This window comes from Lipotes vexillifer, unplaced genomic scaffold (assembly GCF_000442215.2).
Source record: "Lipotes vexillifer unplaced genomic scaffold, Lipotes_vexillifer_v1.1 scaffold1007, whole genome shotgun sequence".
In the NCBI taxonomy this organism is placed as follows: domain Eukaryota; kingdom Metazoa; phylum Chordata; class Mammalia; order Artiodactyla; family Lipotidae; genus Lipotes; species Lipotes vexillifer.
This window is the reverse complement of record NW_006782358.1, coordinates 242,217-266,336: the sequence shown is the minus strand read 5'-3', so window position 1 is coordinate 266,336 and position 24,120 is coordinate 242,217. Positions and strand designations below refer to the sequence as shown.

The window sequence follows — 24,120 nt, the reverse complement described above, 5'->3', positions numbered from 1 at the left end:
TATATTTAATCAATATTCAGAATATATAAAGAAGTCCTAAAACTCAACAGCAAAAATACAAACAATCCAACTTTAAAGTGGGCACAGAACTTGAATAGACATTTTTCTAAAGAAGATAGATATACAAATGGCCAATAAGCACATGAAAAGATGCTGAGTATCACAAATCATTAGGAAAATGTAAGTCAAAACCACAAAGACATACCGCTTCACACCCATTAGGGTGGCTGTTATTAACTAAATAAAGGAAAAGCAAACCGAAAACCAGTAAACAACTAGTGTTGGTGTGAATATGGAGAAATTGGAATCTTTGTGCATTACTGGTGGGAATGTGGATTGCTGCAGCTGCTGTGGAAAACAGTACGACTGTTCCTCAAAAAATTAAACATAGAATTACCATTTGATTCAGCAGTTCCACTTCTAATTATATGCATAAAAGAACTGAAAGCAGGGACTTAAACAGATAGTTGTACACCCATGTTCATAGCAGTGTGATTTGCAATAGCCAAAAGGTGGAAACAACTTTGAATGGATGTACAAAGTGTGGTTTTATACATAGAAGGGAATATTATTCAGCCCTATAAAGGAAGGAAATTCTGACACGTGCTACAGTATAGAGGAACCTTGAGAACGTTATGCTAAATGAAGTAAGCTAGTCACAAAAGGACAAATGCTGTGTGATTCCACTTTTTGACATACCCAGAGTAGTCAGATTCATAGAGATGGAATGCAGAATGGTGGTTGCCAGGGGATGAGAGGAGAGGGGAGTGGGAAAATATTGTTTAATGGGTATAGAGTTTCAGTCTGGGATGATGAAAAAGTTCTGGAGGTGGGTAGTGGTGGTGGTTGCACAACAATGTGACTATACGTGATACCACTGAACTGTACATTTAAAAATGGTTAAAATGATAAATTTTCTATTATGTATATTTTGCCACAGCAAAAGCAAATTAAACCAGAATTATTTAGAATTATTTACTGAGATATCTGTGAAATAATATACAGTCTATCTAGTTCTACTCTCTAGGTTTTGATTCTCTTGTAAGTCTTTCTCCTTATCTAACCTCCCTGGCAGTATCCCACTTTTCTCTCTTATTTGTTCACTGAATCTGTTACATATATACAGTAGGACTGTACAGCCTTACTGCAGTGTGCCTATGAGGGTTGACTCTTTATATTATTTATAGCTTTCCATAGGATTAGAGTATTGTTTTCACCATTATCACTTTCTCTGATAGCAAAAATTTAATGTTTCAAATGGTCTTGTTTTGTAATATCCACTCAGCATTTATTGAGTAAAATGAAGATCTAGATTTGGGAGTCATCAACACATAGGTGGTTTTTAAAGCTAAGGGAATGGATGAGTCCTCCCATAGGAGAGTGTAGAGAGTGTCAAGAGAAGAGGAACATAGGCAAAACCATGATGACCACTGCATTGGGTAGGAATAAGTTTGACTGTCAGTATCAAAAATCATGACAGCAGTAGCTTAAACAAGTAAAGCAATGTTATGTGAGGAAAAATAAACAAGGAGTCCTGAAGTAGACAATTGTAGGATTGATATGGCTACACAGAAGTAAGGAATCAGGCTCACTCTAGCTTCTTCCTTCTGTTTTTCGTATGTGGCTTTCATTTTTATGATTCTGGATTTTTTTGTAACAGGAGGGAGGAAGGAAAGGATGAAATTACCACCTTTTTAAGGATAATTTCCAATTCTTTATCCTGGCCTTCATTCTTAAAATCTAGTCATACATGTATGTCCCTACTAGAATCAGCAATTCTATATACCCAGAATTTCTCTCCCTATCTTCTTTCCCCTTACTTTTCCAATGATTTCTCTCTCTTCCAAAAGACCTGTTTGTTTTTCTGGATTATCTTGTTCCATTAGTGGCTCACCCATTCAAGCTGAAAGTGTTAGTCACCTTTAATTTTGACTTTTTGGGTTAACCATCAAAAAGGTCCGTCAGTTATGTCTCTTAAGAGATCTCTTGACTTCATTCTCTTCTCCCAGTCTTCATTGTCACCTTTTTTTTGAATTGGCTTCTTTTTGTGCATCTCACTTCCTTCTTCCCTCCATTCCTCTTAGAGACTTGTCATTTAGTATAAAGTCCACATTTCTTTCTCTTTCTATTTGACCCACTTTTTAGTTGCACTAAACTTAGTGTTCTCTGAATAGATCTTATTATTTTCATATATCTGTATTCTTCTTTCTGGAATGTCTTTCTTTCTCAGTGAATTTCTTCTTTCTTCAGTCCCCAGCTGAAGTGTCTCCTCTTTTGCAATGCATTTTTTGGTATCTGTTTCATTCCAGAAAAAGCTTCTTCTTTGACTTGAAATTATTTTGAATACATCTTCATTTTTCTTTCATCATACCATATTATATTTATATTTGCTTATGTCTCTCTTCTCCATTAAAATTTGAACTCTTTGAGGGCAGTGAGAATCATCTTTTTATCCTTGAAACTGAGCAGAATGATTGACAATTGTAGGCCCTTGGTAAATGGTTGAAGTGGTAAATTCTTTAATGAGAATAATAGACTGTTTTCTATCATCAAATGTGAAGTTGCAGTACATAATCTCCAATATTTCCTATAGCTTTTTAGCTTTTGTGATCGTGTGTTTAAAGTTTGATATATTAATATTATGTGAAATCATATTATTACATTTTGAGTTTATTCCACTTTTGACAAATAGACATAACCATGTAATTTCAAAAATTTATTTATTTTAATTAATGTCATTTGTATCACCCTATGATTAGGTAAATTTACAGATCCAGAAATAGAAGGAAGAAAAGTCAGTGATGAGTAATTTTTAAATGGTCAGAAATGATAAACCAAGGGCATGTGCAGGTAGTTATTTAATTAACTGACTGTACAATTCAGCTGCCTAAAAATAATCACTTTCTAGAGAAGCATAGGTTTTAATTATTAGAATTAATTCAGTTTTTTTTTTATTTACTTGAAAAAATGTTTAGTTGAATTGTTGATATGATACTTCATGAAAATGCATGGGACATATTTTGCAATGTATGGGGAAAAGTTTTTTGAAGATCTGTGATTCCAAATAATGCTTCTGTGTCTTAAATTATTTCCTTGACATCAGATGGTTTATATAGGCCATATTGACCTAATTTGCAATCATTTATTCCTTGGAATTTCTTTATCAGCTGATACTTCATCACAGAAAGTCGAATAACCTTTTTTTATCCTGTCATAAATTACTATTCTTGGAAGATCTCTAACTATGGAAATGATGTTAAATATACTATTTGAGACCGTGCATATGTTAAGTTGTTAAATAATTTTTTCTCAAGTGAGTGGCTTGCCTTTTTTTAAAATTTATTTTTAACATCTTTATTGGAGTATAATAGCTTTACGATGGTGTGTTAGTTTCTGCTTTATAACAAAGTGAATCAGTTATACATATACATATGTCCTCATATCTCTTCCCTCTTGCATCTCCCTCCCTCCCACCCTCCCTATCCCATCGCTCTACGTGGTCACAAAGCACCGAGCTGATCTCCATTTGCTGTGCGGCTGCTTCCCACTAGCTAGCTATTTTACGTTTGGTAGTGTATATATGTCCATGCCACTCTCTCACTTTGTCCCAGCTTACCCTTCTCCCTTCCCGTATCCTCAAGTCCATTCTCTAGTAGGTCTGCGTCTTTATTCCCGTCTTGCCCCTAGGTTCTTCTGACCATTTTTTTTCTTTTTTTTTTTTAGATTCCATATATATGTGTTAGCATATGGTATTTGTTTTACTCTTTCTGACTTCACTCTGTATGACAGTCTCTAGGTCCATCCACCTCACTACAAATAACTCAGTTTCATTCCTTTTTATGGCTGAGTAATATTCCATTGTATATATGTGCCACATCTTCTTTATCCATTCATCTGTTGATGGACACTTAGGTTGCTTCCATGTCCTGCTATTGTAAATAGAGCTGCAGTGAACATTTTGGTACATGACTCTTTGAATTATGGTTTTCTCAGGGTATATACCCAGTAGTGGGATTGCTGGGTTGTATGGTAGTTCTATTTTTAGTTTTTTAAGGAACCTCCATACTGTTCTCCATAGTGTCTGTATCAATTGACATTCCCACCAGCAGTGCAGGAGGGTTCCCTTTTCTCCACACCCTCTCCAGCATTTATTGTTTGTAGATTTTTTTGATGATGGCCATTCTGACCAGTGTGAGATGATATCTCATTGTAGTTTTGATTTACATTTCTCTTATGATTAGTGATGTTGAGCACTCTTTCATGTGTTTGTTGGCAATCTGGATATCTTCTTTGGAGAAATGTCTGTTTAGGTCTTCTGCCCATTTTTGGATTGGCTTGTTTGTTTTTTTGATATTGAGCTGCATGAGTTGCTTGTATGTTTTGGAGATCAATCCTTTGTCAGTTGCTTCATTTGCAAATATTTTCTCCCATCTGAGGGTTGTCTTTTCGTATTTTGTATGGTTTCCTTTGCTGTGCAAAAGCTTTTACGTTTCATTAGGTCCCATTTACTTACTTTTGTTTTTATTTCCATTTCTCTAGGAGGTGGGTCAAAAAGGATCTTGCTGTGATTTAAATCATAGAGTGTTCTGCCTATGTTTTCCTCTAAGAGTTTGATGGTGTCTGGCCTTACATTTAGGTCTTTAATCCAGTTTGAGTTTATTTTTGTGCATAAAAATATGGAATGCTTCACGAATTTGCATGTCATCCTTGCGCAGGGGCCATGCTAATCTTCTCTGTATTGTTCCAATTTTAGTATATGTGCTGCCGAAGTGAGCACGGCTTGACTTTTTGATGTTGCCTGAACTATGTAGTTTTAAAGAATAATTTTGTAGTTCTAAAGAATAATTTGATAATAGCAGCAGTGGCTGTTTCTAAAATTAACACTTGTCATAGTATTGCCTTCTAAGAATTAGAAAAACTTCTCTTCATTCTTTATACTGACCCTTCTGCCTTCTTGGTTTATGTCTTGTTTATTGGTATATTTAGCCCTGTCTCCTAGCTAAGTGGGCTTTGGTGATTCCATATTGTATGAACACTTTATCATACTGTTCACTTTTGAGAAAGGTTGTAGGTAATAGTATAAGCCTTTAAACATGGGTATATGCATTAAATAATTTCTAAAATTTCTTTTATTCATTAAGTTGGCAGATTAGAGTTTCTCGGACCATGTTTTAAGAATTTAAGAAATTCTACTCTTTCTATATATCTTATAAGTGTCTTTTTGAGAAAAAAGAAAGAAAATATTGTCAAAACCATGAAAATTAAGTGAATAAAATAATTAGAACATTACCTGTTATATTTTGGTTTTAACAAAAATAATGAAGAATACTATACAGGTGAGGTGGTGGTTAGTGTAGACTTATTTGTAGCAGCTTCTTAGACTTCCTTTTTCTGTATTAGCTTAAATGCATTTAGAAGACATCTTAAGTGAACGTAATATTTCTATCTCTTTTTAGAGGCCTTTCTGTATGGGAATTTCTATAAGTTACGCATTGCTAAACTTTTACTCATTTATATGTGAATATGTATATTGGTACTGTTGGATAGAAGTGTACAACGTTTTTCTGTTAAATTTGTAGTTTATGGAGAATGTGTGTGTTTAAAGAATGCTATGCATTATCAATATAAGAAAGAAAGGTTAACCGATAGTGGTTTCAATTTGGTTTATATGGTCCAGGTATTAGGATAGTTTATGTTGTGTGGTAATTATACTATTAATATTTTCAGTGATTAATTAATACACAATAATCTTACATAAAAAACAGACCTTATTTTTGAATAGGGTATAACTAAATGGTGATGAAGGACTTAATTTTCTGAAATACAGCATTTTTGTAATTCCCTATATAATCATAAGAAGTATAAAGCCATGAAAAATAATATGATTTCATGTTTTATTTTTGATTTAAATATAAAGAAGCATATTGTGAGAACAGATTTGTAAGCTTGTAGATTGGGGGTAAAAATGGTAAGAGAGAATCCATTTTTTCTTAACTGTTTATGCCTAAAGAGGATAGTAACTGAATAATATATAATATTTATTCAGTATTCCATATATTATAATAAACATTACTTGTTTGTAGGTGATGTTACTTTTTAATGTTCTTTGAAATTAAGACTAATTTTTAAATGTGTAAATAGAATTATCACTGAAAGGACTCTTTTCTTCTGTTTCACAGTGGGGTGGCTTTTCCTTTTATTTGGGGTTAATTGCTAGAATATTACTAAATGTGGGTGATGTGGTATTTTAATGGAATAACTGTTACCAAGTTTGGAACTCATTGCACCTGTTTGTTCATATCAGGGCTTCCTAATTGGACAGAACAGTAATTCTCAAACTTTTGGGTCTCATGATCCTTTTAGACTCCTAAAACTTTTTGAGGATCCCAGAGGGCTTTTGTTACTGTGGGTTATAGCTATTGATATTTATCATACGAGAAATTAGAACAAATATAAAAATATTGCTGTATTCATTTTAAAATAACAACAATAGTATTTTAAAATCACAACTAATGCTATTTTCCAAATTTGAGAAAAGTGGCCTTGTTTTACATGTTGTGCATGTCTCCTTAATGTCTGGCTTAATAAAAAACAATGGATTCTGCCTTCAATCCATTGCCATATCACATTGACGTAGCCTCCGGAAAACTTGACTTTCACTTGTGAGAGAATGAGAGTGAAAAAGGTAAATAACATCTTGGTGTTATTATAAAAATAATTTTGATGTCACTGCCCTCCTGAAAGAGTCTCATGGACCACCTACTCCTGTCCCTAAGTGTCTCCGGACCATGTGTTGAGAACTGCTCAGCTAGAAGTATAAGCATTTGTGCTAAAGGTTAAGAATGCCTGAAAGCAAAACTTCCTTGGAAAAGAACATAGCCTATGTGATAATTCTGTACTTAGTATTTCTAATCAGATTTTAGTTTTTCTTTTTTTTTTTTAATGGTCTTAGTTGCAGCACATGGGGTCTTTCGTTGCGGTGTGCAGGCTTCTCTCTAGTTGTGGCGCATGGGCTCCAGAGTACATGGGCTCTGTAGTGTGGCACTTGGGCTCTCTAGCTGTGGTGTATGGGCTTAGTTGCCCCGCAGCATGTGGGATCTTTGTTCCCTGACCAGGGATCGACCAGCGTCCCCTACATTGCAAGATGGATTCTTAACCACCGGACCACGAGGGAAGTCCCAGATTTTAGTTTTTATTGATCAAATCTGTAGAGTTTAAATTTCCTGTTAAGAATATTAATACTGTTGTTCTAATCCTTCCTACATGAACAATACTGGACCTGAAAATGGAAAGAAACATCATGATAATATTTCTTTTAATAACATGCTTAACTGTTGCCCACCTATAAGGAACTGAAGTACCAAGCAGTAATGACAGTATTAGACCTCCAAGTGTTATTTTCTGACTTTAATTAATTAATGTTGTTTTGTCACTTAAGTGGAATGCTGAAATATAAAATGAAGTGTTCAATTAAATTAATTTTGGGAGAGTGATGGTGAGATTGTATTTTCATATTATGTGTGAATTTTGTATTCTTGCCCATTCTTGAGCTTTTCTTGGGAAAAAATATACTTGCTTTGAATATTGGGGATGCTGATAAGCATCACTGAAAATTAGTGATGTTTGAAGCTATCAGACTAACTTTCATCAACTCACCATCAATGACTTTTTATAGTAGTCTCAAAAATACTCTTAGAACAATTGGAATTGGGTGGAGTAAAAGTTTATAGTTGAAAATTCACTGGGTGTAAGAACAAATAAAAAAGCTTGCTTTTGCCCATGAGTCGGATTGCATTCGTGCAGTTCAGTAGCCAAAAACTTTGATCAAGAGACACGGCTAGTAACTTAAAACATTCATTACTCTTTGTTCTCAGCCTTCTTTCTGAGCCTCTCTCTTCTTTCTTGCCCTCCTGTCCTTTACCTCTCCCACTTTGAAAAACCCCTTTCTTGTGTATCATATTTATATTGATGTGGTTGTTTTGTTTGGTGTTTGCTTAGGGTACTCCTCAGCCCGTTTGTTAGTTGCAACTTTTCCTAACTCATAACAATTTAATTTGTTTGCTCAGTGTTAGAAAACTGCCGAGACTTGTCCTGGGAAATGAAATTTTAGTTTGGTCTTTACAGTGTTTGCTTTATATTCTTGATTTAAAAAAAATATATGACTCTTGATCCTATACTTCAATGATAAAATATGTGTTGAAATACATTAGTAGTTATGTAAGAAGTTTTTGCATTCATTGACTCATAAAACAGTATGTATCTCAAAGATTCAGAGTGAAATTGTCTTTGTTTTCACCAAAGATCTGTGCTGAGTCATGTTTTAAGGTAAAATTATGTTGCGTGATAAAGCTGAGGTATTTTTATTCGGATTGGAGACTAAATGTTTGTTTAATTTACTCAGTGAAATGCAATGCTGTTTATGGAATTTAGCCATCTTGGGTAAGGTAGAGATAGATATTTTTGAGACACTTTGAAACCGTTAAAGAAAGGAAGTTTTGGAGAAAATTGAAGCAGTTCTCATTTGTCCCTTTATTGATCTTTTTCTTGGTGTTATTTTAGAAACCCAAAGTTATATTATGTGTGTAGCTTGATTGAATGTACATGTTAGGTACACAGTAATTCTCTCAACAATGAGTTGGCTTATATGAAATACAGCAGAGCAGATTTACTTATGCTTACATCTCTTCAACTCTGAGAAATTCTGTGTGAATAATTATGAATTTTGAGTCATGCTTAATAGATAAATTTGAGAAGAGGAGGCTTGAAGGTTGGGTAAAAGGAAAAGTTGGCAATTTGGATAGCAGAACTGTGGTAGAAAAATTTGAAATGCAACCTTAGAAAAGCTCAAACAGTAAGGCAGAGTAAATCTGAGCCTTAGAATGGATCCATTTCTTCTGTTAAGGATGTATGGTAGGAAGGGAGAGGAAGCCAAAATTATTTAATAGGGCGACAGAGTCTGAATAGTACACAGTTGACCTTTGAACAGTGTGGGTTTGAACAGTGTGGGTCCACTTACACATGGATTTTTTCCAGTAGTAAACACTGCAGTACTATACAATATAAGGTTGGTTGAATCCAAGGATCTGGAACCACAGACACAGAGGAACTGAAATATGTATATGGAGGGCTGACTATAAGTTATACATGGATTTTTGACTGCATGGAGGGTCAGTGCCCCTAACTCCTGTGTTTTTCAAGGGTTAACTCTACTTTGCTTAATTCCGAGTAGCTCCAAAATGAAGTTAATAGTTAAGAGTAGAAGTAAGGCTCTGTAACTTTAAATATTAGGGAGAGTATTTGAGAAATACTTGCTCAGTTATAGTTAATACTTGGATTAAATAAATATGGTCTAAATCTTTTTCCAATTCAAGTTTTTCTTTGTAGTCCCAGAATAATATTTTTAAGTTATGTAAGTTTCAGGTGTGCAGCATTATAATTTGACATCTGTACAGGCATACCTTGTTTCATTGTGCTTTGCTTTATTGTGCTTCACAGATTTTTTTTTTTTTTTTTTTTACAAATTGAAAGTTTGTGGCAACCCTACAGTGAGCAAGTCTTCGAAGCCATTTTTCTGGCAGCATCTGCTCACACCTTGTCTCTGTGTCACATTTTGGTAATCTTCACAGTATTTCAAACTTTTCCATTATTATTATATTTGTTATAGTGATCTGTGATCAGTGATCTTTGATGTTACTACTCTGACTCACTGAAGGGTCAGATGATGGTTAGCATTTTTAGCCATAAAGTGTTTTTAAGGTATTAAGGTATGTACATGGTATTTTTAGACAATGCTACTGTACACTTAATAGACTACAGTATAGTGTAAATATAACTTTTGTATGCATCAGGAAACCAAAAAATTCGTCTGACTTTATTTCGGTATTCCCTTTATTGTGGTGGTCTGGAACTGAACCCAAAATATCGCCTAAATATGCCTGTACACACTACAAAGTGATCATCAGCACGTTTCTAGTGACCATCCATCACCATACAGCTGACCCCCTTTACCCATTTCACCCATTCCACCCAACTCCCTTTCCCTTTGGTAAACACTAATCTGATCTCTGTATCTATGAGTTTGTTTTTGTTTTATTTTGTTTATTCATTTGTTTTTTACGTTCCACACATGAGTGAAATTTTACGGTATTTGTCTTTCTTTACTTAACTCACATCACTTAACATAAAACTTTTGGGGTCCATCCGTGTTGTCGCAAATGGCAGGATTGGATTTAATTCTTCTTTTGTGGTGAGGTAGTTTTCCTTTGTGTATATGTACCACATTTTCTTTATCCGTTCGTGCACCCATGGACACTTACATTATTTCCATATCTTGGCCGTTGTAAATAATGCTGCAATAAACGTTTCAAATTGTTTTTGTGTTCTTCAGATAATACCTAGAAGTAGCATAACTGGGTCAGATGGTAGTCTATTATTAATTTTTTGAGGAATCTCTATACTGTTTTCCATGGTGGCTGCACCAATTTTCAGTCCCACCAACAGTGTACAAGGGTTTCCTTTTCTCCACGTCTTCTCCAATATTTATAATTTTTTTCTTTTTGCTAATAGCCATTCTGACAGGTGTGAGGTGATCTCTCATTGTGGTTTTGATTTGCATTTCCCTCATAATTAGTGATGTTGAACATCTTTTCATGTACCTTTTGGCCATCTGTATGTCTTCTTTAGAAAAATGTCTATTCATTAAAAAATGTCCATTTTTTAATCAGCTTGTTTGTTTTTGAGTTGTATGGGTTCTTTATATATTTTGGATAATAATCCCTTATTGGATTTACAAATATCTTCTCCCATTCAGTAGGTTGCCTTTTCGTTTTGATGATGATTTCCTTCACTGTGCAGAAACTTTTTAGTTTGATGTAGTCCCATTTGTTCATTTTTGCTTTTGTTTCCCTTGCTTTTGGAATTAGATCCACAAAAATATCTCTAAGACTCATATAAATGAAGTTACCTCCTGTGTTTTCTTCTAGGAGTTTTGTGGTTTCAGGTCTTACATTCAGGTCTTTAATCCATTTTCAGTTAATTTTTGTGTGTGGTGTGAGATAGTGGTCTAGTTTGATTCTTTTGGCTGTAGCTGTCCAGTTTTCCCAGCACCATTTATTGAAGAGACTATTCTTTCTCCATGTATGTTCTTTGCTCCTGTGTTGTCAATTAATTGCCCATATATTTGTGGTTTTATTTCTGGACTCTCAGTTCTGTTCCATTGATCTGTGTGTCTGTTTATGTGTGAGTTCCATACTGTTTTGATTACTGTAGTTTTGTAGTGTACAGTTGGCCCTTGAACATTATGGAGGTTAGGGTTGCCACTCTCTATGCACTTGCAAATTCATGTATAACTTATAGTTGGCCCTTGGTATACACAGTTCCTCCATATCCATGGTTCTGCATCCTTGGATTAAACCAACCTCGGATTGTGTAGTACTCTATCTAGTATTTATTATTGAAAAAAATCTGTGGGTAAGTGCATTTCAAACATGTGCTGTTTAAAGGTTTGCTGTAGTTTGAAATCAGGGAGCATGATAACCTCCAGTTTGTTCTTCTTTCTCAAGATTGTTTTGGCTATTTGGTGTCTTTTGTGGTTGCATACAAATTTTAAGATTGTTTTAGTCATGTGAAATACACCATTGGAATTTTGATAGGGATTGCATTGAATCTATAGATTGCTTTGGGTAGTATAGACATTCTAACAATATAAATTCTTTGAGTCCTTAAGCATGAAATATCTTTCCATTCATTTCTGTCTTCTTTGATTTCTTTCATCAGTGTCTTAAAGTTTTCACTGTATAGGTCTTTCACCTCCTTTGTTAAATTTATTGCTAGATATTTTATTCTTTTTTATGTAGTGGTAAATGGGATTTTCTTAATTTCTATTTCTGATAGTTCATTCTTAGTGTATAGAAAAACCACAGACTTCAGTATATTGATTTTGTATCCTGTGACTTTACTGAATTCATTTATTTGTTTGAACAGGTTTTATTTTTGGCATCATTAGAACTTTGTATATATAGTATCATGTCATCTGCAAATAATGACAGTTTTACTTCTTTCTTTCTGATTTGGATCACTTTTATTAATTTTTCTTGCCTAATTGCTACGGCTAGGATTTCCAGTACTGTGTTGAATAGAAGTGGTGAGAGTGGGTATCCTTTTGTTATTCCTGATCATCATTGAGTATGATGTTAGCTGTGGCTTTGTCATATATGGCCTTTATTAGGTTGAGGTATGTTCACTCCATACCCACTTGGTTGAGAATTTTTATCATAAATCGATGTTGAATTTTGTCAAATGCTTTTTCTGCATCTAATGAGATGATCATGTGATTTTTATCCTTCATGGTATCATGTTGATTGATTTGCAGATGTTGAACATTCTTGCATCCTTGGAATAAATCCCCCTTGATCATGGTGTATGATTTTTTTAATGTATTGCTTGATTTGGTTTGCTCATGTTTTGTTTTTGCATCTTTGTTCATCAAGGATATTGGCCTGTAATTTTCTTTTATGGTGTCCTTGTCTGGTTTTGGTGTCAGCATAATGCTGGCTTCATAAGATGTGTTTGGAAGGTTTTCTTCCTCTTTAATTTTTTGGAAGAGTTTGAGAAGGAGTTTGACAAGGATTGGTATTCTTTGAATGTTTTGTATAATTTGCCAGTGAAGCCATCTGATCCTAGACTTCTGTTTGTTGGGAGCTTTTGATTACAGTTTCAGTCTCCTTACTAGTAATTGTTCTATTCAAATTTTCTATTTCTTCATGATTCAGTCTTGGAAGCTTGGATGTTTCTAGGAATTTTCCGTTTTTTCTAGGTTGTCTAATTTGTTGGTGTAGAATTGTTCATAGTAGTCCCTTATGAAATTTTGTATTTCTGTGGTATCAGTTGTAATTTCTCCTCTTTCATTCTGATTTTATTTGAGTCCCCTCTTTTCGTTTTTTTGGGGGGATTAGTCTAGCTAACGATTTGTCAATTTTGGTTATCTTTTCAAAGAACTAGCTCTTAGGTTCATTGATCTTTTCTGTTGTTTTTTAAATGTCGATTTCATTTATTTCCTCTCAGATCTTTATTATTTCCTTTCTTCGAATGTGGAGCTTCATTTATTCTTTTTATGTTTCCTTTATGTGTAAATTTAGATTATTTATTTTGGATTTTTCTCGTTTCTTGAGGTAGGCCTATATTGCTATGGTCTTCTTTGAACTGCTTTTGCTGCATCTCATGGATTTTGGTACGTTGTATCTCTGCTTTCATTTGTCTCTAGGTATTTTTTTTATTTCTTTAGTGACCTATTGGTTGTTTGGTAGCATGTTGTTTAATTTCCACGTTTCTGTGGTTTTTACTATTTTCTTTTTGTGATTTATATTTAGTTTCATAGTATTGTGGCCAGAGAATATGCTTGATATGATTTCAGCCTTTCTGAATTTATATTGAGACTTTTTTTGTGATCTAATATATGATCTATCCTGGAGAATGTTTCATGTGCACTTGAAAAGAATGTATATTTTGGTGCTTTTGGATGGAATGTTCTATATGTTAAGTCTGTGTGATCTAACGTGTGATTTAAGTTTGACGTTTTCTTTTTGATTTTTTTTCTGGATGATCTATCCATTGATGTAAGTAGGGTGTTAAAGTCCTCTGCTATTATTGTTTTGCTTTCAATTTCTTCCTTTAAGTCTGTTAATATTTGTGTTGTATATCTTAGTGCTCCTCTACTGGATGCATATACATTTATAAATGTTATATCTTCTTGCTGGGTTGACACCTTTATCATTATGTTTGCCCTTTGTTGTCTTTTAATATAGTCTTTGTTTTAAAGTCTGTTTTGTCTGAAATGAGTATAGCTACTCCAACTTTCTTTTTATTTACATTTGCATTGAAATTTTTTCCATTCCTTCACTTTCAGTCTGTGTGAGTCCTTTCTCCTGAAGTAAGTGTTATGTAGGCAGCATATAGATGGATCTGTTTTTTTTTTTTTTTTTAATTTAAACAGTCCCTCACTGTCTTTTTCTTGGCTGTTTTAGTCCATTTGAAGTAGTTATTGATAAGTATGTACTTGTCATTTTGTTAATTGTTTTCTGGTTGTTTTTGTAGTTTAGTTCCTCTCTGTTCCTTTCTTTTTCTCTTTCCCTCTTCCTTTGTGTTTTGGTGGTTTTCTTCAGTGTTATATTTAAATTTCTTTCCATTTTCTTTTGTGTATTTACTATAAGTTTTTTTCCCTGTGGTTACTGTAAGGTTCATATATAACATCGTATATAAGTAGTAGCCTGTTTTAAGCTGGTAGCAAATTAAATTTGAACACGTTCCAAAGCTTTATCTTTTTACTACTCCAGCCCCCTGCCCCAATGTTTTATACTTTTGATGACACATTTTACCTCTTTATTTTATGCATCCCTTAACTAACTATTGGAATTTAATTTAAATTTACTACTTCTTGTCTTTAAACCATCATGTTTCCTTTATAAGTGATTGATCCACTACCTTTATTATATATTTACCTTTTCCAGAAAGATTTTTACTTGCATGTGTTTTCTTATTATTAATTAGTGCTTTTTCTTTTCAGCTTAAGACATCTCTTAAATATTTCTTGTAGGGCCAGTTTTGTGGTGATGAACTCCTTTAAGCTTTTGTTTATCTGGGAAACTCTTGATCCTGTCTTCAATTCTGAATGATAAATTTGCTAGGTGGAGAATTCTTGTTGGGAGTTTTTTCCTTTTAGCAATTTGAATAGATTATGCCACTCACTACTGGCCTGTAAAGTTTCTGCTGAAAAATCTGCTGATAGTCTTACGGAGTTTACTTTGTATGTAACAAGTTGGTTTTCTCTCGGTGCTTTTAGGATCTTCTCTTTATGCTTAACTTATACCATTTTAATTATAATGTGTCTTGGTGTATGTCTATTTGGGTTAATCTTTTTTGGAACTCTCTGGGATTCCTGGACCTGGATATTTGTTTCCTTCCTCAGATTAGAGAAATTTTTGGCCATATTTCTTCAGATAGTTTTTCTGGCCCCTTTTCTCTCTCTTCTTCTTCTGGGATCCATATAATGCAAATGTTAGTTTGCTTGATGCTGTCTCAATGGTTTCTTAAATTAATTTCACTTTTTTTTTTTTTTCTTTTTCTTTTTGCGGTATGCGGGCCTCTCACTGTTGTGGCCTCTCCCGTCGCGGAGCACAGGCTCCGGGCACGCAGGCGCAGCAGCCATGGCTCATGGGCCCAGCCGCTCCGCGGCACGTGGGATCTTCCCAGACCGGGGCATAAACCTGCGTCCCCTGCATCGGCAGGCGGACTCCCAACCACTGCGCCACCAGGGAAGCCCTAATTTCACTTTTTAAAATTATACTTTTCATTTTGCTTCTCTGTCTGGATGAGTTCAGTTGTTTTGTCTTGCAGCTCACTGATTCATTCTTTTACTTCATCCAGTCTACTGTTGAACTCCTGTAGTATATTTTTCAATTGAGTTATAACCTCTTTGGTACTTTCCTATATTTCAATCCCTGTTGAAGCTCTCACTGTGTTCATCCATTCTCCTCCTGAGTTCGGTGAACATCTTTATGACCAAGAAGCAACAAACTAAAGAGTGGAAATGGGTTATTAAGAGATTGCTAAATTAAGAGCATAAAAGTGAGCACTTTATGGAATAGAGGGCAGAAAGCATTGTAGAAATATTTTTTAAAACTTAGTAGCTGAGAGCTATTGGTAAGTCTTAATTGCATCTCTAGGCTCTTGATGTATATAGCATACTAAAATCAGTATTTCAGAGTTGAATAAATGTCAGAGTCTCTCATCCAGTATTTCTAAGCCTTTTATCTGTTTTTACTCATAATGGGGGTAGATATGACTCAAATATGATATGAGTGGCTCTAGTAAGAGTGGCTCATGCTAAGATAATGATTCTCAGTGGCAGGGGCAAGTGTGTGTGTGTGTGTGTGTGTGTGTGGTGTGGTGTGGTACAGGGTGGTGATGTGTACACATGAGGGTGTATGAGAATCTCTATTTTGGGGGAGGGGACCATGTACGCAATTTGAACTTGTCTCCTTCCCCTACCCCTATCATGATTATATTATCTTACCTTCCTATCTTCAGCTGTTCTGCTGCCTTTCTCATACTCACATTTTAGAAAAACTGGTCTTATCTAAACTACTAATATAGATAAACTGAAGTCTGCTTGAGAGGTTGAATAGTTAGTATTAAGCCAAACTAAGAACCTAGCTATCCTGGCTTCTAGTTCAATATTTTGTTTTGCCCATGCAATAATTATTATGCAAAATGATAAAATAAACAACAGAGTGAAATTATGTTTTCCATACTCTTTATTTTAAAAAAGATGGGAAGGTTTTAGTATATTTTAGAAAGTTTTTTTCCTTTCTAAAATCATTACACAAAACAAAACAAAAAATATTCGTAAGTAAAACTGAGACATTTAAGATGGAAGTTGTTCATTTCCTCATAACAAATAAATAGATACAATGTTAAGATAAAATGATCCCCTATTATATGTTAGTTTATTGGGAGTCTGTTAGTTCTAAAAATAAAATACAGGTGATTTCTGTGTATTTAGACTTTATATTTGGAGTTTGTATTATTTTGTGTTGTTGGATAATGATTTATTTAGTAATTAGTGACATAGAATAAGAGATTTTATTATTTCCCAATTTCTATTGGTCATGAGTCCAGGCATAGCTTAGCTTTGTCCTTTTTTGAGGGTCTTTCCAGGCTTAAATCAAGGTGTAAGCTTGGACTGCAATCTTTTCTGAGCCTCTGAGTCCTTTTCCAAGCTCACTGGTTATTTCTGGAATTCAGTTCCTCATGGCTGTGTGATAAGGCTCTCAGTTCCTAGGGTCTGCCCACCATTTCCTGGCATGTGGCCCTCTTCCATAGCATAGTAGTTTGTGTCTTTAAGGTCAACAGGAGAACTGCTCTGCTGCTTTGATTATCTCTGACTTCTAGACTTGCTTTTTAAACATCTTACCTCATTAAGTCATGCCCAACAGAATAATCTCTCTTTTGATTAATTTAACCTCCACTAACAGGGATCTTAATTTTGTTACCTTTGCCATATAACATAATCTAATGACAAGAGTGAAATCTGGGAATCTTGCCCACACTTGCGGGTAAAGGATTATATGGGTTGTGTACACCAGAGGATGGAAATCTTGGGGGTTGTACTTAGCATTATGCCTACCACAGGGTTATGAATGAGTGCAGTAACTCCTTTGTTCAATAAAAATAAAATCTTTCCTATGTGCCAAGCATTTCTGTAGGCCATGGAAATACAAAGCTCAAGGGCAGAGTTCCTTTCTATAGTGAGGTTGGTGGAGACCAACAATGAAGCACTGTTTATAATGTAGTTCAGTAATGCAGGTTCAGTAGAAGTGTAACCAGGCTACTCTGTGAACGTGAAGGAAAAGGTATAGGGAGGGAGGAGGCTGGGTCAGGAGAACTTTATTGTTTGTATGGAAAAAGTAAAAATACTGCTGCAGTTCTTGAAGTTACAAGGTTATTAAAATATTGTTTATTGTTATTCTTTTCCTCCAGATGGTATACCTCAAGTTTACTATTTTGGCCCTTGTGGGAAATACAATGCTATGGTGCTGGAACTGCTGGGACCTAGTTTGGAAGATTTGTTTGATTTGTGTGACAGAACATTTTCTCTTAAAACGGTTCTCATGATAGCTATCCAACTGGTAAGTAAAGCGGGATGTTTTGAAGCTGTTTGAACAGTTGTGTGGTTTGTTTGGTCACTACTTTACACTGAAAGTTTAAAGTTTTGTGCCATTATCTTCCACAGCATTTGACCTAATAAAAATGTCTGCTTTTCATATCATTGTCCTTTTAGGATGACTGTAACTTAAAGTAGCTGAATCAGGTGTATTTTATTTGTATGAAAAAATTAATATCTTACTACTTTAAGGTCAGAATGCTCAGTTTGAAAATTAAGTTGTTTCCAGCACTCTTTTCAGGTCGAAAATGAATACTTAGAGAAGAGAACCCTCAGAAACATAGGTTTTTAATCTTGGTATTAAATTAAAATGGCCTAGAAAAAGAAGAAACAAACTAATGAGAAAGTCTTATAAATCATTTAAATTTCAAGGAGCCTATGGAGAAATAACTTAAGAGGATAATTTTAAGGCAGTTTTGAAATAAATGCCAGTAAGTGTATGCTGCAGAAGTCTTAAAATTGTTTTTATCTGTTGACTCATTACTTCTACAGAATATCCAGTGGAAGTATTCAGATGTACTTAAAGCTTGTTGTGCAAAGACGTCTATAATAAAGTGGGAAACAACCTGAATGCACAGAAATAATGCACAGTGTTAGTTGGATAAATTATTAATAGCCATAAAGTAATATGCAGCCACTAAAAAGTATATATTAAAAGAATGTTTCATGACCTGGAAAATATAATATATTGTTAATGAGAGGTATAGGTCATAGAATAGTATATGTATATGTTATATGATCCAAAATTTGTTAACAAACTAAAATGGCTTGAGTGGCTGTGTTCACTTACATTGTATTGTCAACCATGAATATCATTAAATGAAGCACTTTTATTATTTGTAATGTTCTGTTTTCTGGCAGTTTATACAATAAACATTATTTGAGAATGTGTAAAGCAATGAATAAGAATGTATTATATTATTATTATTATTATAATTATTATATTATTATTAGAGTTGTATTCCAAAGTTTTCTAGTCTCAAGATCTTTTTAAATGTTTAATACCTAAGGAAAAAAGTAAACAAGTTATAAAAAAGATGACAGAGTGCTCTGTTAATTCTTTTTATTTAACAGTCTAGACTCTTTAAGTTTCTTTAGTGTAATTATAAAACTTTCTCCATTATTGAACAGATAAGGAAGAATAAATTGCAACTTTGTGAATATATCTGTTTATATTTTTGAGTTCAAGATTTTGTATTAGTAAAGCTTTTTAATTCTATAAGGTAGCATCATCTGAAAGTGTTGATTTAATCAGGCTTCCTGATAAGAAAGGAATTCATAAAATTCAAGCGCTTTCCTTTATAAGTGACCAAAATAGTAAAAAGCAAAGATATTTAATCATAATTGGACATATATTTAAGAAACTATAGAGTGATATCATGTTTCTTTTAAAGGGTTGAAGCAGTTTCTGATTTTTTCTTCTTAATGTTGTTTTCATTGTAAAAATTGTCTTGCCTCTATCATACTATTTTATGCTAGTCAAAGCCTAAAATAAAATGTATCTTTTTTTTTTTTGAATCAAGATTTCTCGCATGGAGTATGTCCATTCAAAGAACTTGATATACAGAGATGTGAAGCCTGAGAACTTCTTAATAGGACGACCAGGAAACAAAACCCAGCAAGTTATTCATATTATAGATTTTGGTTTGGCAAAGGAATATATTGATCCAGAGACAAAGAAACACATACCATACAGAGAACATAAGAGCCTTACAGGAACAGCTAGATATATGAGCATAAACACACATTTAGGAAAAGGTATGTGTACCTTTTGTAAGTATGGAAGTTTGAACTCAGTACGCTAATAGTGTGGGTTTTTATTTGTTATTATGGTTCAGTTTTTGCATGTTACAGTCGCTTCTATTCTAATTTTTATTTATCACATCTAACTAGAGTTTACTTTCATTTACATTTAGTAAGTCTTTTAAAGTAAGTTGCTTTAAAATAAATGAATGACAGATATCCTTATATTCACTATATCTTTTTTATTTTACTTGAAATGTTCAACTTTGATACACTTAGGGTGATCCATTTAATTCTTTCTATTAAAGAATATGAGAAAATACTTAATTTTAACTGCATTTAATGTGTGTAAAGGTTTTTGATTGAGACTATAACTCCTTGATACAGCTGTCCAGGGAGGTAGCCACCTGCCTAATACATTGAATACTGAGAATACATATCTTACAGGTCCTGTTTACTTTGTACTAGCTATTATTCAACCTTTTTAAGAGGGTTCCTTATTTGTAAAAAGGATAAAATATCAACTGCACAGGGTTTCTTATAGCTTTTTTTTTTTCTGGTCCAGGATCCAATCCAGGATCACATATTTCACCTAATTGTCCTATCTCTTTAATTTCCTTTCATCTGGGACAGTTCCTTGCCTTTCTTTATGGTTCATGAACTTAATATTTTTGTAGAGTACGGGTTGTTTTGTAGCATGTCCTGTGTTTGAAGCTGTCTGATATTTCTTCATGACTATATTTGGGTATCCAGTTTTAGCACAAGTATCCTAGAAGTGATGTGTTCTCAGTGCATCATGTCAGAAGGCACATGTCACTTGGTTCCAGGTAGCTTTGATCACTTGCTTAGGATAGTGACTGCTAAGTTTCTCCACTTAAAAGTTTATTTTCCCTTTGTAGTTAGAAAATATTTTCTAAGTCAGTTTTTGAGATTATGTAAATACATTGTTTCTCATCAAATTTTTACCCACTAGATTTAATATCAATTGATGATTTTCTAACTCCATAGTTCCTTATGAATTTACTAGTTTCATTCCAGTGTAGGCAAAAGCTTTCCCTTCTTCCCTTATTTATTGACTTACATCAGTATGGATTCATGGACTCATGGATTCTTAACTGGATGTATTATAGTCCATTACTATCATTATTTATATCATTATTTATTTTGATGCTCAGATTGTCCCAGATTTGTCTACTGGGTGCTCTGTCAAGCTGGTTTGGCTGTTCCTTTGGCATGTTCTCATGATTCGTGGAAAACTTCTTTCTTGTCTTGTGCAACAAGTTGTTCCAGGCTCATCTTATAGTTTCTTGGCTCAAGCCCAGATACAACATTTTTCTAAGAAGCCCTGGTTCCTTTTATTGGATAGTGGTATGTTGAAACCAAGATTTTGGAACACTAGGTGTATTTATTGCTCCTAGTATGTTATTGTTTCTAAGGCCTTTCTGTAGCAGAACTAGGAAATGTGTATATGTCTGTGTGTGTGAATATACACATATATACTCATTTGTGTGTATATGCAACACACATTTATGTACACGTAGAAATATGCCTACACATGTGTATGTACTTATACAGATATGTTAATGTCTATCTATTAAAAACTATGAGTTTATACTGATACTTCTAATTTCAGTCTAACAGCACAAAGTAGGATCCCCTCCTTTTCATATTTGTAATTCCCTTTCTTTTTCTATATTTATATCTTCCTTTGCCAACATTGAGAAATCTGGCTACCACTACTCTAGTATATTTACTCATTTTTTAGAAGCCTAGGATACTCAAAATGTAGTTTCAGAATTGGTAACTGATAACACTGTGTTAATGCAAGCTTACTAGAATTGCGATATTTGTAATTCTTACTTTATTGAAGAGTCCTTTTTAAAATTGACTCAAGTAGGACTTCCCTGGTGGTGCAGTGGTTAGGAATCTGCCTGCCAATGCAGAGGACACAGGTTCAAGCCCTGGTCTGGGAAGATCCCACATGCCGCGGAGCAACTAAGCCCATGCACCACAATGAAGAGTAGCCCTCGCTTGCCACAACTAGAGAAAGCCTGCGTACGACAACGAAGACCCAACACAGCCAAAAATATAAATAAATAAATAGACTCAAGTAAAATATACATTGAGTAAAGTACACAACGTTTGAGTGTATAACTTATGAGTATTAATAAATGTATACAGCTGTATAACCCACATGTCTACCAAGATTTAGAACACTATTCACTCCTTAGACTTCCCTCTTGCTGTCAGTATCTACAAAAGCAACTGTTGATCTGATTTCTATCACCATAGGTTTAGTTTTGCTGACTCTAATTCTTATAAATGAAATCATATGACTTATTTTGTTCAGCCTAATATGTATGAGATTCATCTAAGTTGATTAAGGTTTGTTCCTTTGCAACGGAGTAGTATTCCATTGCATAAATATGAATATACCACAAATTGTTTATCCATCCTAATGTTGATGAGCATTTTGATTATTAACAGTATTTTGCTATTATGAATAAAACTGTTATGGCATCCTTGCAAATCTTCCAGCACACATATGTTTTCAGTTCTTTTGGGTAAATACCTAAGATTGGAATTGTTGGGTCATATTGTAGGTACTAACTTTATAGGAACCTGTCAGTCAGTTCCCCAAAACATTCATACCATTTTCTGTTTCTACCAGCAGTGAATGAGAGTTCTGTTTGTTTCACATTCTTGACAGCATTTGGTGTTGTCGATCTTTTTCATTCTAGCCATTCTGGTGAATTTGTGTAGTGGTATTGTATTTTACTGTGACTAATGATTGTGAGCACTTTTCATGTGCTTATTGACCACTTGTATGTCTTCTTTTGTGTTGTGTACATCGTTTTATTGTTGATTTGTAGGAATTCTTTATATATTCTGGATATAAGTCCTTTGGCAAATACATGCTCTGTGGACATTGTCTTCTAGTCTGTGGCTTTTCTAGTCATTTTCCTAGTGTTGACAATTGAGCAAAAGTTGTAAATATTTATGAAGTCAAATTTATCAAATTTTTCTTTTATGATTACTACTTTTTAAATCCTAAGAAATCTTTACCCCTTGTAATGAGAACATTTTGTATTTTCTTCTGCCATCTAGAATTCATTTTTTTGTATGGTGTGAAATAGGGATTGAGATATTCTTTTTATGATGTCATATTCTTTCCCATCAAATTACTCTTGTGTGTTTCTAAAAAAAATCAGTTCTAGGTTGTGTTTACAATAGATTATTTCTAAGTCTTAAGCCATGGTCGGTTTTTATATCACAGGAAGTCTAATAACTTAATTTTCTGCTTTTAGATTCTATATCTAACATCTCACTTACAAGGGAGAATAGACAGGAATGTAAACTGATCAGTACTTATCCCCTGTCACTGCTCAGATGTACCTTACAATACAATCACAATTTGTCCAGAACCTTAGAAGTCTTCTAATCCAACCTCTAACTCCTAGTCTTATCTTCTTCTCTAACCATTCTCCCCATACCTATCTGCTGCCCACTGTGTTTCCCTGCTTCTGCATCTCAATCACAACTAAATAGCACTTGGCATCTTCCCCTGACAGCTTACCTGATAGTAGGCTCATGGTATTTTTTCAGGTGTTTGAAATACCTGAAAATGTAGGTTTGCCTTTCTTTAAGAAAAGTCAATAGTATTTACATTTCAGGTGGCATTTGGGCAAGTGCGTTTCAATAGCAAACTTTCCTGATAGATTTAAAATATGATTGGGTAGATATACAACTTTCAGGATTGTCTCTTCTGTTAAAACCAGGCACATTTGTGTTTATATGAACAGTGTCTGTGAGAAATTTTCATTTCATGGTAGTTGTTAAGACTGTTTTATAACAACTAACAAAGGTTCACCACCATTTTATTGTGAGCCATGAAGTCACAACTTCCTTCTGGCCTGGTGTTCTTTATCCGAACAATGGTAAATGTAACAGCATTCTATTTGTAGAAAGGGCAAAATAAGTCTGATATGTTTGTCCTTGTTAGGAAAGGTCTTCAGAGCTTGGGAAATGGCACTTAACTATTGTAATAATCTCTTTTTACTCTTCTTTCAGGAAGAAAACAAAAAATTATTTATTTGGCAAGTACTGCAAAGAACAAAAGCTTTAATCCTTACTTTCTCTCATTTGTAAAAGCCCTGCTTCTCAGTGTTGATGTAGAACTTGGGAGTAGATGGGTAAAAATAGAAAATTTATTTGACAGATTACGTGATTTCCTTTTTGTTAAAATTGTAGAGTGAGTTTGAGTGCTAAAGAGTTTCTGTAAGTTTGAAATGGCTGTGAACATGGAATATTTAGTGGTGTTTTGAGTTTAGAGCACTTGGCTTTGTGAGGAATCAGGAAGAGATTAAGAAAAAAGAACAGTGAAAGCGTGACCTTTTAGTGCTGATTTTAATTTGTGTATATATAATTTCTTCCTTTCCTGCTTCATCTGAACTTTGGTTGTTACTTTTAAAGCCTTCTTATTCATTCATTCACTCTTGTGCATTCAAGGACTTGCTACTCACATGAACTTTTCAAAATAGAGAATTTGGTCAGAGGAACATTTGTGCAGGTTTTATATGTGTTTTTCCTTTGTGGAGATGGACACTGTATCAGATTCAAAAAGGAAAGAGTTGTCCCTTAACATAATAATATGGAGG

General features: G+C 34.1%; 1 protein-coding gene across 6 annotated transcripts in view; it reads left to right on the top strand.

Annotated features, from left to right (window-relative positions):
• CSNK1G3 (casein kinase 1 gamma 3) overlaps positions 1 to 24,120 on the top strand; it is a 129,110-nt gene that overhangs the window by 60,505 nt on the left and 44,485 nt on the right. For all 6 annotated transcript variants that reach the window (XM_007455249.1, XM_007455248.1, XM_007455245.1 and 3 more), the window contains 2 exons: positions 17,536 to 17,684; positions 19,243 to 19,477. In XM_007455249.1, coding sequence (XP_007455311.1) covers positions 17,586 to 17,684; positions 19,243 to 19,477 — 334 coding nt within the window. In that variant the 5' untranslated portion in view covers positions 17,536 to 17,585. The remainder of the gene's footprint in view (positions 1 to 17,535; positions 17,685 to 19,242; positions 19,478 to 24,120) is intronic.